Source organism: Eubalaena glacialis, chromosome 14, assembly GCF_028564815.1.
Source record: "Eubalaena glacialis isolate mEubGla1 chromosome 14, mEubGla1.1.hap2.+ XY, whole genome shotgun sequence".
Taxonomy (NCBI): domain Eukaryota; kingdom Metazoa; phylum Chordata; class Mammalia; order Artiodactyla; family Balaenidae; genus Eubalaena; species Eubalaena glacialis.
The window spans coordinates 64,060,773-64,074,536 of NC_083729.1; the positions used below are offsets into that span (position 1 = coordinate 64,060,773).

The following is a 13,764-nucleotide window of genomic DNA, read 5'->3' on the forward strand; positions in this document are numbered from 1 at the left end:
GAAGATAGGAAATAAAATGAATATTTTATTATCAATGTAAAGTAGAAAAACTGAATTCCCCATTATACATACTATACACAACTATGTAAACAAATAAGAAATACAGAGGAAAGACCTGTAGAAATACATTAAAATATTAATAATAGTTATCTTTGAGTGGTAAGACTTTGTCTTTTTTATTTCTGTGTATTTTTTTAATATTGAGAATTTATACTTTTATAATGGAAAACTTATTTTGAAAATCTGCCACATAGAAGAGAATTAGATTTACTTTCTATGACTCTGGAGGGAGAACCTCCAAAGATCAGTAGTAGGGGTTAACAACGACCAGGTTTGGGTTCAATACAAGGTAAAGTGTTTCTTAGTTAGAGCCATCTAAATATGGAATAGATTGCTAAGAAGTCGTCTTCTCAATGAATCCTACCCTTACCACTCTATTTAAACTGCATCCTGCTGCAATTTCCCAAATACTTCTAATCTTCCTCAGCATTTTCTAATTTTTTGCGGGGGGGAGTGGCTGTTTTGGGTCTTTGTTGCTGCACGTGGGCTTTCCCTAGCTGTGGTGAGTGGGGGCTACTCTTCGTTGTGGTGCATGGGTTTCTTATTGTGGTGGCTTCTCCTGTTGCAGAGCACGGGCTCTAGGCGCACAGGTTTCAGTAGTTGCAGCATGAGGGCTCAGTACTCGCAGCACAAGGGCCCTAGAGCACGTGGGCTTCAGTAGTTGCGGCACATGGGCTCAGTAGTTGTGGCGCTCGGGCTCTAGGGCGGGCGGGCTTTGGTAGTTGTGGCACGCAGGCTCAGTAGTTGTGGTGCACAGGCTTAGTTGCTCCACAGCATGTGAGATCTCCCCAGACCAGGTATCGAACCCATGTCCCCTGCATTGGCAGGCAGATTCTTAACCCACTGCACCACCAGGGAAGTCCCAGTATTTTCTAATTTTTTATGTCACTAATAATTTATAAAAATACTAGATGATTTACTTATTTAGTATGCTAATTGTTTACTGTGTATCTCCCTCTTCTAGAACGCTAGTTTATTGATATATTCCAAGAATCTTGACCACTGCTTGGCACATTAAAGGTACTTAATATTTGTTCAGTTAATTAATCAATGTTTTCTTATTAATTATTCTGATCTTTATGTCCGTAGGCCAGCCTTTACTGTTGCCATATAAGCCTTCTGGTAGTACAAAGATGTACTATGTTCCCCAGTTAAGACAAATTCCTTCATCTCTGGATTCCAAGTCAGACACCACCATTGAGAGCTCACACTCAGGTATTATGCAGAAATTATTCAAAATTTTATTTTTTGAAATTTTATTTGTGGATTGGCTGTTTAATTCTGGATGACATATGAAAGCTCAGTGCTATTTAATCTTTAAATGAAACATGGAGCTTTTCATGACTCAGTCTGTGGTTCAGATAGGTGACTTATTTGGTCAGATGTATTGTGTACACTCAAATATTTGATAAATATTTGAAGAAAATTGTATGAACAGTTACTTGTTTGGGTTAGTGGACTCCATCTAGGACAAAGGTTTCCAAGTTTTCTCTGTTCACAGTCACCTTAGTGTTTGGGTGATTTCTTTTCTCATCATCATGGGGATATAAATCAGCAGCAGCATATAAATACATGAAGTATTTTTTCAGATACTAAGCTATTATGTTATTAGGACATAAATATACTTACTATTTTGATCTTACAACTGAATAAACAAAAATATTTTTGGTTTTGTGTTTGAAAGAAAACATTTTACTCTGTTCATAAATATGCATAATTAGTTGCTAATGAGATATGTGTGGCTATTAGGGCACAGTTTCTCAAACCTTGAGATGAAATTGGACACAACCACCCTCATTTATTGCTTTTGTTACAGAAACTGTCAAAAATCCAACTCTGCAGAGATACAGACAGCAGCATTGAAAGGAATGTAGCAGTATCTAATGTTGAAACTTTAAACTATCTTTAGCTATTAGTTTTTGTCCTGTACACCAGATATTAAATATCACTGTTTCCCTAGAATTTTAAAATATCCCACAGCACCCCTGTGAGATCACCACAATAGAACTGCAGATTTAGAAAATGAATAACATCCCGTGGAAGAACTGAATAAATATTGTCTGTGGAAAATTATAAGATAAGGATACTGAGTTGGTATGGTGTGGGGTTTTGATTGTTGGGATAACATATTGATTGGTCCACAGGAGTTGACTTGGTTCAGTTTAGATATAAATTGTTCATGATTTGTCAATAGACGTCTTTATAGGTGTAGAAATTAAAAAGAAAGTAGTTGTCCCTGGTCTTACGCAGATTTTCTGTTAATTTTAAGAGGACCCAACTAGTATCTAAAGGTAACTGAGTTAAAACCCCTGATATAATTGCTCCTGATTTCCCACTGTGATGCCACTGAAAAAAAGAACCACAAAATGCTCATATGTTAGGATTGATTATGAAGCCTATAACCAGGAACTGGAAGAAATTTTCACTACCTGCATGGCTATGATTTTAAAAACACACTTAATGGCTACGAGACGTAAAACAAGCTTACTTAATTGATTGTAGGTAGGAAAATCTTTGATCTCAGTCTCACTTTCAGCCCCCTAGTTCAGAAGACAGAATGTACCAATAGAAGTCTAATCAGGTGTTCCAATATTTTTTGAGGCCTCCTGTGTACTTCTATTCATTTACATCCTAACTCTTCCCTTTGGAGACATTAACTTTGAGAAAAATTGGACAGCAGTGGGAAGAGGAAATGACTCAGGGATGGTACATTGTATCCTGAGAAATACTGTCCCTGTAAATAAAGTACTGAATGCATCAATTAGACAAGAAGAGATCTGTTAGCTATATAGACTTGAGGTTGTCATTTATCATGTTCTGCATCTATTCTGAGAGTGAGGGAGTTGACAGTAGAAAATAATAGTTTCTTAGACCAGTAGAGCTGATCTAGATGAAAGCCTAGGAATTATTCTGATAGATATTGTCTATTAGTATGTTGTGATTCTATAGATATTAGAAAGATCCAACTAGAGTTTGGGGCGAACGGAAAGTCATAAACCATTGCAGATATTTAGACCAAATAATTTCTCCTCAGTTGAGAATGAGTAAACAATTGAACTCATAAAATTCTTTTAAAAACAAAAACAAAGGGACTTCCCTGGTGGTGCAGTGGTTAAGAATCTGCCGGGCAATGCAGAGGACACGGGTTCCAGCCCTGGTCTGGGAAGATCCCACATGCCACAGAGCAACTAAGCCCGTGCGCCACAACTACTGAGCCTGCTCTTTAGAGCCTGCGAGCCACAACTACTGAGCCATGTGCCACAACTGCTGAGGCACGCACGCCTAGAGCTTGTGCTCCACAACAAGAGAAGCCACTGCAATGAGAAGCCCGCGCACTGCAACGAAGAGTAGCCCCCACTCGCCGCAACTAGAGAAAGCCCCTGCACAGCACCGAAGACCCTACACAGCCAAAAATAAAAATAAATAAATTAAAAACAAAACTAAAACAAAAAAACAAGGCAAAGGTAACCTCGCAAAGAATGAGATAGATGTTAGAGATTTACTCATTAGGTCAAGTAACACTCTGAAGTAGTAACAGGATTTCATTTATATCTGACAGTAAATTCTGTGAAGATAGGTACTATGTCTCTTTTCTTGTAAGCCATTTTATACCTCATACCAATATATAATATAGATGTTATTTTGATATTCATTTGAGACATTTAAATAATTAATGTACTAATACTTACTGTCAATAGGAGCAAAAAGCCATGGGGAGAGAACTGGCTGGGATTTTTAAAACAAAGTGAGGAGTTAATAGCAGAAAAAAATGGTGGAGTAAAGACCTCCAAAATTTTGCCCTGTGATAAAAGCAACAGAATTTTGGCAAAACTTTATGGAAAACTTTTCCAAAACTCTGGAAATTAACCAAAGGCTTGTAGCTTTTGTAGTAAGCATTTATTCAAGAAAAATGGCTGAACCTTGATAAGAATAGTAAGCTTGTGGCATTTTAACTTGCCCTGTTCTCATTGCCACACTCAGCTCAGTGATAACCTTGAAAAATATCAGCCTGCATTCCCAGGACTGGAGGGAGCAGAACAGAGCTGGACCTCTTTCACAATTTCATTCCCAAAGAATTGTCAGTATTTGACCTGTCTGATGGCTCTCTGGAAGACTCCACTCAAAAGGCTTATCTTTATTTGACCTTACTCAGAGCTATCCAGTGCGTATGAGCCTCTGTGTCTATGTGTGAGGTGTTTGTTTGTCAAAAAACACTTACAGGCAAGTGTTTTATTTTAGTTTCTTAAATATTTATTTATTTAATTTATTTATTTTGGCTGCGCCGGGTCTTAGTTGCACCACTCAGGATCTTCGTTGCGGCATGCGGACTCCTTAGTTGCAGGACCTAGTTCCCTGACCAGGGATCGATCCCGCGGCCCCTGCATTGGGAGCTCGGAGTCTTACCCCCTAGACCACCAGGGAAGTCCCCAGGCGAGTGTTTTAATGTCACAATGCATGAGGCAGTGGATAACACTTGAGACAAACAATAGACTAACCAAAAGCTTTAACGGAAAAACTGAGGATGAGATGTCCATAGATATTTTGAAAAGCATTGATATATTCCTAGGACTCTAGAAGACCACAAGTGTGCACAGGCCTGAGTGCATGCTCAGGAAAGATCTGAGAGGGGCCTGCCCTTTACCTTTGGCTGCCCTTGAGGCTCTGGGCAAGAAGAAAGGGAAGGCTAAGGCAGAATTGATAACTCCCTGCCCTCAGCGTTGATGGCTATGTGCACGTAGTCCCTCGGCAAAGACTGGAGATTTATTGTTTCTAGATGTTTAAGGATATCTCCATCTAGGCGTTAGCTGACCACTAACCTAGTTGAGTGGCAGCTTCAGTAGACTTTATAGAATTTGTTCAGAAAAGTTACTTAAAAAAAAACAGCGTAAAGCAACAGCAGGAAACCCTAGGGAGGTAGTAGACTCTGATTTCCAGGGTTGTCACATTACATTTTTTAAGATGTCCAGTTTTCAACAAAAAGTTACAAGATATGGAAATTCAAAGTAAAAAAAATATATATGGACCATACAAAAGAAAAATAGCAGTTTAGAAACTGTCTGTGAGGGATCTCAGACATTGGACTTACTAAATGAAGATGTTAAAATAGCTATTTAAAATATGTTCAAAGAACTAAATGAAACCATGTCTAAAGAAGTATAAGAACAGTGTCTTACCAAATAGAGAATATCAATACAGAGAAATTACAAAAAAGAACCAAATAGAAGATCTGTAGTTGAAAAGTACAATAACTAAAATAAAAAATTGACTGGAGAAAGCTCAGTATCAAATTTGAACAGGCAGAAGTATGAGTCAGTGAACTTGAAGATAGGCCAATTGAGATTATCCAGTGTGAGAAACAGAAAGAAAAAAGAATGAAGAGAAATTAACAGAATCTCAGAGTCCCATGGGACACCTTCAAGCATCCTATTATACACATAATGGGAGTTCCAGATGAAGAGACAGAAAAAGAGACTGAAGGAGTATTTGGAGAAATAATGGCGTAAAATTTCACAAATTTGATGACTGCTGTTCATCTGCACATCCCAAAAGCTCAAGGAAGTCCAAGCATGATACAGTCAAAGAGAGCCACATCTAGATACATCATGAACCATCAAATGACAAAGACAGTGTTAAAGCAGCAAGAGCGGAGTTATCATGTACAAAGAATCTTCAGTAAGACTAATTGCTGATTTTTCATCAGAAACCATAGAGGCCAGAAGGCATTGCAATGACATATGCAAAGAGCTGAGGAAAAAAACCTGCCTGCCAAGTATTCTGTACCTAGCAAAACTACCCTTCAGAAATGAAGGAGAGATTAAGACATTCTCAGATAAACAACAGTTGAAAGACTCCACTGCTAGCAAACTGACCCACAGAAAATACTAAAGAGATTTTTTTCAAGATGAAATGGTGAACAGCAGACAGTAACTTAAATCCACATGAAAAAAGTACTAAAGGTAACTACATAAGTAAATACAAAAGACAGTATAAATGTATTTTTGTTTGTAATTCAGTTTTTCTCCTATATGACTTAAAAGACAAATGCAGTATAATTAAGTCCCAAATACATAAAGAAAAACTAACAGAATTAAAATGAAAAAACCTGACACTAGTTTTTTAAATAAATAAATAAATAAATAAATTTATTTATTTGTATTTATATTTTTGGCTTCGTTGGGTCTTCGTTACTGCACACGGGTTTTCTCTAGCTGTGGCGAGCAGGGGCTACTCTTTGTTGTGGTGCGTGGGCTTTTCGTTGCGGTGGCTTCTCTTGTTGAGGAGCATGGGCTCTAAGTGCATGGGCTTCAGTAGTTGTGGCTCTTGGGCTCTAGAGCGCAGGCTCAGTAGTTTTGGCGTGCGGGCTTAGTTGCTCCGCGGCATGTGGGCTCTTCCCAGACTAGGGCTCGAACCCGTGTCCCCTGCATTGGCAGGCGGATTCTTAACCACTGTACCACCAGGGAAGTCCGAAAAACTGACAGTATTAAAGGGAGAAATATTTCAAGCCAATAGCAAAAGGTCATATATTGTATAATTCCATGTATATGAAATGTCCAGAATAAGCAAATCCATATAGACAGAAAGTAGATTAGTGGATGCCAGGGGATGTTGGGGAGGGGAAAATAGGGAGTAACAGCTAACATATACAAGATTTCTTTGTGGGGGCGTGACAAAAATGTTCTGGAATTAGATAGCAATATTGGTTGTGAAAATACTAAGAACTAGTGAATCGTACACTTACTTTAATTGGTGAATTTTTTTTTTTTTTGAATCTTGTAGAAGCTTTTATTTCAGTGATTAAAAGAACGCAGTAAATGGAAACTATGCTGGTTTACATTAGGCATGCACCTCTACCTGAAACTGCTGTTAGTTTTTGACTGGCCTAAATCTTTATAACTTATTTTTTCATTTAGGCACATCTTTAAATTTTTTTGGACCCTGACATACAGGGTAAGTTAACTTCTTCCTTGTGGCAGTTTAGTATGAGAATTATGTTCGCTGGCTAGATTCCTTTAACTAAAGGCCTCTAGACCCTCAGGCTACCTGTACTAGCTCAAGACTGTACTTTCTATATAGATATTTAAGTGAATCACAGTATAAGGGAGGGAGATAATCTAGAAAGGTGAAATGTACTGTATGAATACTCCATACATTTTTTTTCCAGCACTGATAATCAAACACTAGATAAGGAGGCCTACAGTCAAGTACCAAATTACTCTTTCCCCCACTCCTGCCCTTTCTGAGAGACACAAAGATGTATATCGATCTCTCCAGAAATCTGAAAGGAACCCACACAAATAACAGATTATTACCTATGTGGTCCCACATATCAAATTATAGAGCAGTTCCACTATTAAAATTATAGGAAGCAGTTAATGGGACTATGAGGAAAGCATCGTCCCATATACAGTAACATACACCTAGTAGAGTTTTCCATTCATCTGTCAATTGTTTTCCCAAGATTAGCATTAAAAAACACAACCCCAAACACATTTGACCCTCAAACCACCCCCACACACAAAAATTGGTCTTTGTTCATTCTCAGATGACAGGATGTCCCAAGAGTGACAAAGGTGGGAGCCGATCCCCCCACAGCCTTTTCTTCAACCATCCCATCAACTGCTCTTCATTTCTTGAACTACCTTTCTTTTCCAGAGAGGTAATACTCAGGTCAGTCAGAAAGGCTTTCTGAGAAGACTGGCTTGGATTTCTGGGTCTGTTCCAGTCGATTCAAGATGAATTGGCTTGTATCAATGAAGCGCTCAACGCAGTTCACAAAACAGGCCTCAGCCCGACTGTCCAACTTTGGCCCAGGCTTGTCCATGCACTTTTCCCAACAAAGTTCCGTCATCTGGTGCACCAGCTGCTGGAAGCGCTGCTTCTGAGTCTCTACCTCGATGAAATGCTGCAGCTGCGGGTCGACCGAGCCCAAACCCGCTGCGGAGGAAGACGAGGAGGACTCCATCCCAGCGCGGCCACGCGTGCTGAGACAAACTCCGCCCCAACTCACCGACCTTCACGTGTCTCCGCGGCGGAACCCTTAATTGGTGAATTTTATGTTTTGTCTCAATTTAGAAAAAAAGTGTGTGTGTGGAGGGGGGTGGGCAGGAATGAACATATGAAGGAAAAGACTGCCTAAAACTGTAAAGATTTGGTAACAGATTTAAAATACATTTTGCAGGCAAGAAAGGGTGGAATTAACATGAAGGAAGTTAAATTAGTGATGAGGACAAATTGAGAGTCTGCAAAATTACAGAGGAAAAAGAAGAAGAAAATGAAAATGCTGTGAAAGATGATGAGAGACATAAGAAACATAGCTAAGTAAACCAAACCAAGAATTATATCTGTAGCTGAGGAAGAAAGTAATATTCAAACACTTAATTGACTAAAACATCCTTCTCCTGAAAAGGGGAACACTGTATGCAGATTGAAAGTTGCCATAAAAATCCAGGGAAAAATCAGAGACTGAGACACATATCAGAAAAAGATTTTTGAGTCAAAATAAATAGAAGAAAATCCCATAAATATACAATTAAAAAAAAAAAGAGAAGAAAACTTAGTCTGATATCAGGCTTATTTAAAATACTAAATGTAAAAATAATGGAACCAAAACTATATTTGTTGGGAAAATTATATAATTCAAGGATTTATGGACCCAGTGCATTTTCATTAAGCACTATGACAATGAAAAGACATTTTCACAAGTACACAGCAGCTAGAAAGTATATTCAACCTCTGTACCTTCTTGAAAAATTCACTTGAAGACTCACCCAGCTGAAGAGATGAATCAAAATGAAGAATTCATTACAGAGAAATGAAGCAATGCTGAAAGTGATCAGTGGTGAACTTTGAAGTCAGTTTAACACAACACTCATCTAAATAGCAAATTTAGTTACAAGGTGGAAAAAAAAATGCCAAAGAAAAAACAATTGTATTTTTTTCTTTTTGACTAAAGAGGTGTCATTTTATTCATGACTTGGTGATCAGATATGTTAAAGAAGTTTTCATAAAAAATAAATTTGACTTGATTAAAATTTAAAACTTTTGTGCACCAAAAAAAAAAACACCATCAACATAGTAAAAAGGTTGCACACAGAATTGGAAAAAACATTTGCAATTCATATATCTGATGAGAGATGACTATCCATAATATATGAAGAACTCTTACAGTTCAACAACAGCACAAAGCAATCTAATTTTTAAATGAGTACAGAATCTGAAGAGACATTTCTCCAGGAAAGATACAGATGGCCAAAAAGAACGTGAAAAGATCTTTTACATCATTAGTCGTGAAGGAAATGTAAATAAAAACTACAAAGAGATACCACTTCATACCCATTAGGATGGCTTTTATGAAATAAAAAAGAGCAAGGGTTGGCAGGGATATGGTGAAATTGGAACTCTTGTGTATTGCTGATGGGAATGTAAAATGGTATATAGCCACTGTGGAAAACAGTGTAGTGGTTCCTCAAAAAATTAAACATAGAATTACTATATGATCTAGCAATTCTTCTTCTAAGTATATACCCAAAAGAATCGAAAGCAGGGATTTGAACAGATTTTGAACACCCAGGTTCATAGCAGTATTATTAATAGCCAAAGGGTGAGAACAATCCAGATGTCTACCACCTGATGAATGGATCAATACAATGTGATACATACATACAATAGAATATTATTCAGCCTTAAAAAGGAGTGAATTTCTGACACATGCTACACTGTGGGTGGACTTTGAAGGCATTGTGCTAAGTAATACAAGCCAGTCACAAAAGGGTTGGAGGAGGAGGAAAAGGGAGTTATTGTTTAATAGGTACAGAGTTTCCATTTGGGAAAATGAGTTAATTCTGGAGATGGATGGTGTGATGGTTGCACAACAATGTGAATATACTTAATGCCTTAACTTGTATACTTAAAAATGTTTGAAATGGTAAATTTTATGTATATTTTACCACAGTGGAAAAAAGCTACCAAAAAATAAAACTCGAAAAGAATTTTAAAACTAGATATCTGTCTTCCAAATTATTGTTGAGTATATAAAATAAGCAAAATAACATAGAACAAGAACAGGAAACAAGAGGGGCTTCCGTGGTGGCGCAGTGGTTAAGAATCTGCCTGCCATCGCAGGGGACACGGGTTCAAGCCCTGGTCCAGGAAGATCCCACATGCCGTGGAGCAGCTAAGTCCATGCACCACAACTACTGAGCCCGCATGCCACGACTACTGAAGCCCGCGAGCCTAGAGCCCATGCTCCGCAACAAGAGAAGCCACTGCAATGAGAAGCCCGTGCACCACAAGGAAGAGTAGCCCCGGCTTGCCGCAACTAGAGAAAGCCCACACATAGCAATGAAGACCCAACGCAGCCAAAAACAAACAAACAAACAAACAGGAAACAAGAAACTTTAAGATAGCATAAATAAGTCAGATGAATAGATTACGATGAAATGTCTTTAACTATGATAAGTAATTTTGGCGTACATTGGCATTGTGTCATACATGCATTTAAACATGTTCAATTACATGTATTTAACAAAAAGAGAAGAGGAGAATGAACCTTAAGAGTACAAGTGTGTTGTACCCTCCACACTCTTATCAGCATATTAGCATGAGAGAGTTTGAAATGAGAGGTGGGAAACCTCAGTTCTCGAAGTTCAGTGTCCTCATTTGACTTTTATAGTTTAAGCATCTTTTAACTTGCTTCCCTGAGTATGATTCTAGAGTTTAAGTGTTTTTAGTACAATGTGGTCTCTAAACACAAGTCAGGTACTTCATCAGGTGCTTAGATGCAGGCACAGTGATCTGTTACAAGCCAGGGGGAAAAAGTGGACTCTGATGGATTTATTGAGCAGGCAGGATATCAATTTCAACCTTCAAGGATGATTTTGACCCTGCATGTTCTTTCACTTTTTATGCTGACTTTAAATTCCATTTAAACAAAATATATCTCTATTTGGGTGGGAAAAAAAGATATTGAAAGTATATACATTTTGATCCCACTATATATTCATTTAGAAGGATCTATAACCAAAGTATGCTCGAGTTTTTTGGTTTGTTTTCTGCTTACTTTTCTGAACTTTCTGCAATGACCTGGTTATTTTTTTTTTAAGGTCACAGAAACTTTCAGCTTATGTTCATTTTTTCTTCAACCAAAAAAGTATTAAAGTTCTTACCGTGTCTCTGGCAGATACTATGCTAGGTGCTACATTTATACGGCTGTGCAAAATAAAATAAACATGTCCCCTATGATCATGTTCAAGTGGGGAGACACATATTAACAAATAGATACAAATAAGTACATAATTACAAATGACGAGTTAGGAAAATAAAGAAGAGTTTTAAGAGAGTAAAAGGATCCAGTTTCGCTTTAGGAGCCCATGAAGGCCTTTCCAAAGAAGAAACTTCTGAGCTGAGATCTAGAGGATATAGGTAAGTTAGGCAGGCAGAGAGTGGGGAGTGAGAGTGTGCTGGCGGAAGGGAACAGAATGGGAGGAGCTCCAGAAACAGGAAAGTTGGATGCATTTGCCAAGTGAGAAGAAGGCAGTGTGGGTAGAGCAGAGCTGTGGCTAGATATGGTTAAAGATAGGTAGGTTCAAGATCATCCAGGGTTGTGTAAACCATATTAAGGCACTTGAGCTTTCTTCTAGTAGGCAACTGTGGTTTGATTTACATTTGTACATTTTTTTCAGGCTGCTATATGGAGAATAGCTTGTGGATGGAAAGGCAGGGAGCCCAGGTGAAGGAAGGGAGGGTCAAGAAGTGGAAGTGAGGATACCAGTTAGCTGAAGGCTGTTGCAGTAATTAGTGTCAGAGATGGTAGCACCTAGGATTAGAGTGATGATGACAGAGATGGAGAGAAGTGGACACATTCAACTTATTTTTAGGAAAGAGTTCTTCCTGGACTTGGTAATAGAATATGGAGAGTGAGGGAGAAGGAGGTGAAAAAAAAACAATTTCTAGTTTTCTAGAATAAGCAACTGGGTAAATAAAGGTGCCATTTACTGAGATGGAGAAACCTGAGGAAGAAGCAGATTTGGAGAAGATGGTCAAAATATCTGCTTTGGACATGTTAAAAATGAGATTTCTGTTCCACATCCATGTAGAGATGTTAAACCTGCATTTGAATGTAAACAAAGTCGGTTTACAATTGAAGTTTATACAAGGGCACTATCTAGAAGATGGCTCTGTTCACGTCATAAACATATTCCATTTTTTATGAAAACACCCAGGTGTGAAGATTCCAAATCTCCTGTTAGCGTTCTGGAGCAATAATGTTAACTCTCTTCCTGCCTGAAACGTAAATCTGCACACGTTCTGCAGCTGTGCACAGATGCAGGAAAATAAGTACACATACATTCAATGGCATATACACATATGTGTGGCTACACTCTCTTTCAACTGCCTCTCAGCTCCAAGGAGGTTGATTCTCTTGTACATCCATGCACTGTTCTCAGGGACTTAATTTTTCTTCCTTGCCTAACTCTGAACCTGACATAATCACCTCTCTTGGAGAATAAAGGGAGGTGGTGAAGAGACTCTCATGTATAGTTGTTTGTGTTCTATCATAATATAGAAAACAAATTTTTTTTATGAGGTAGGGACATCTTTTTCTAATTTTTCCTCCAAATGCTTTAGAGGCTAGCTGTGTCCTGAATGCTAGAATCTGAAGCTCAGAAAACAGGTTCTAGCTAGAGATATCTATTTGTTGATCATCCACATATAGCGTTCCATACATTGATGATCAATGAGTTCATCCAGAAAGAGAAGAAACCCAGTTCTGACCCCTTGAGGAACTCCAGCATTGAGAGATTTGGTAGAAGAAAGGATACTAAGGATTTACCAGAGAGGTAGGGAGCAAATAAAAGAACGTGATGCCACAGAAGCAAAGAAAAGCTCAGTGTACATATGACCCAGAAGGCTTAATAGGATCCTTGCAGTCTGTCCTGAAATATAACTCATGACTTATCTATATTTATACTGTACAAATGAACTGATACTTACCCAGCTTTTATTGCCATACACATTTTAGGTGCTTAAAAAATGCATGAAGTATGGAGTACCAGTTAAAGAAAAGCATCTTTGTAGAAGATAATTCTATAGTTATTATAAACTCTTGTATGTCCAGAGATGTTCTTTTGCCTCTTACATGTGACATGAGTAAACTTCTCTTATCAGTTCCTATATTAGTGGATTTAAGAATATTGAAATATATTTTAAAGGAAATAAAGTTACTTTCAAATCTTGTATTACTTTATGACATAAAATTTTCCTTACAATGTTTTGTCTTTTGTATTACTGTCAGATTAAGCTTCCTACAATGTAACTGATTGCAGTTCCCTTTATTAAAAAATCCTTAATGATGTTGCATTTCATGTACAGTAAAATTTACACTCTTTACCCCTTTAGCTTGGGATTCCATGCCCTGCTGAATTTTGTCCCAAACAATTACTTTTTAATATCTCCCACCAGTCTCTTTAATGTAGTCCATAATACAGTCTGACCACAGAAGTGTCTGATTGTTTTGCTTAATCTGTTTTCCTGCTTCCTGGTCTTTGCTAATGTTGTAACCTCTACCTAAAATGCCTTTGTTTCTTCCTCTCCATATTTCCAAAGCCTACTTACTTTCCAAGGTACAAACTATTTTCTCCTCCTCTGAAAACGTTCCTGAGCCGGAAATTGTCTCCCTTCTAATTTATATGTCTCCTCTTATGT

General features: G+C 37.9%; 2 protein-coding genes across 3 annotated transcripts in view; one reads left to right on the top strand and one right to left on the bottom strand.

The window, feature by feature from the left end:
• The window catches only part of ALMS1 (ALMS1 centrosome and basal body associated protein), a 223,286-nt gene that overhangs the window by 144,969 nt on the left and 64,553 nt on the right, over positions 1 to 13,764 (top strand). For both annotated transcript variants that reach the window (XM_061168580.1, XM_061168579.1), the window contains one exon: positions 1,150 to 1,275. In XM_061168580.1, coding sequence (XP_061024563.1) covers positions 1,150 to 1,275 — 126 coding nt within the window. The remainder of the gene's footprint in view (positions 1 to 1,149; positions 1,276 to 13,764) is intronic.
• Positions 7,520 to 8,078, bottom strand: LOC133074655 (mitochondrial import inner membrane translocase subunit Tim8 A). Its single transcript, XM_061168587.1, has one exon. The coding sequence runs from the start codon at positions 8,021 to 8,023 to the stop codon at positions 7,730 to 7,732; it is 294 nt and encodes a 97-aa protein (XP_061024570.1). The 5' UTR covers positions 8,024 to 8,078; the 3' UTR covers positions 7,520 to 7,729.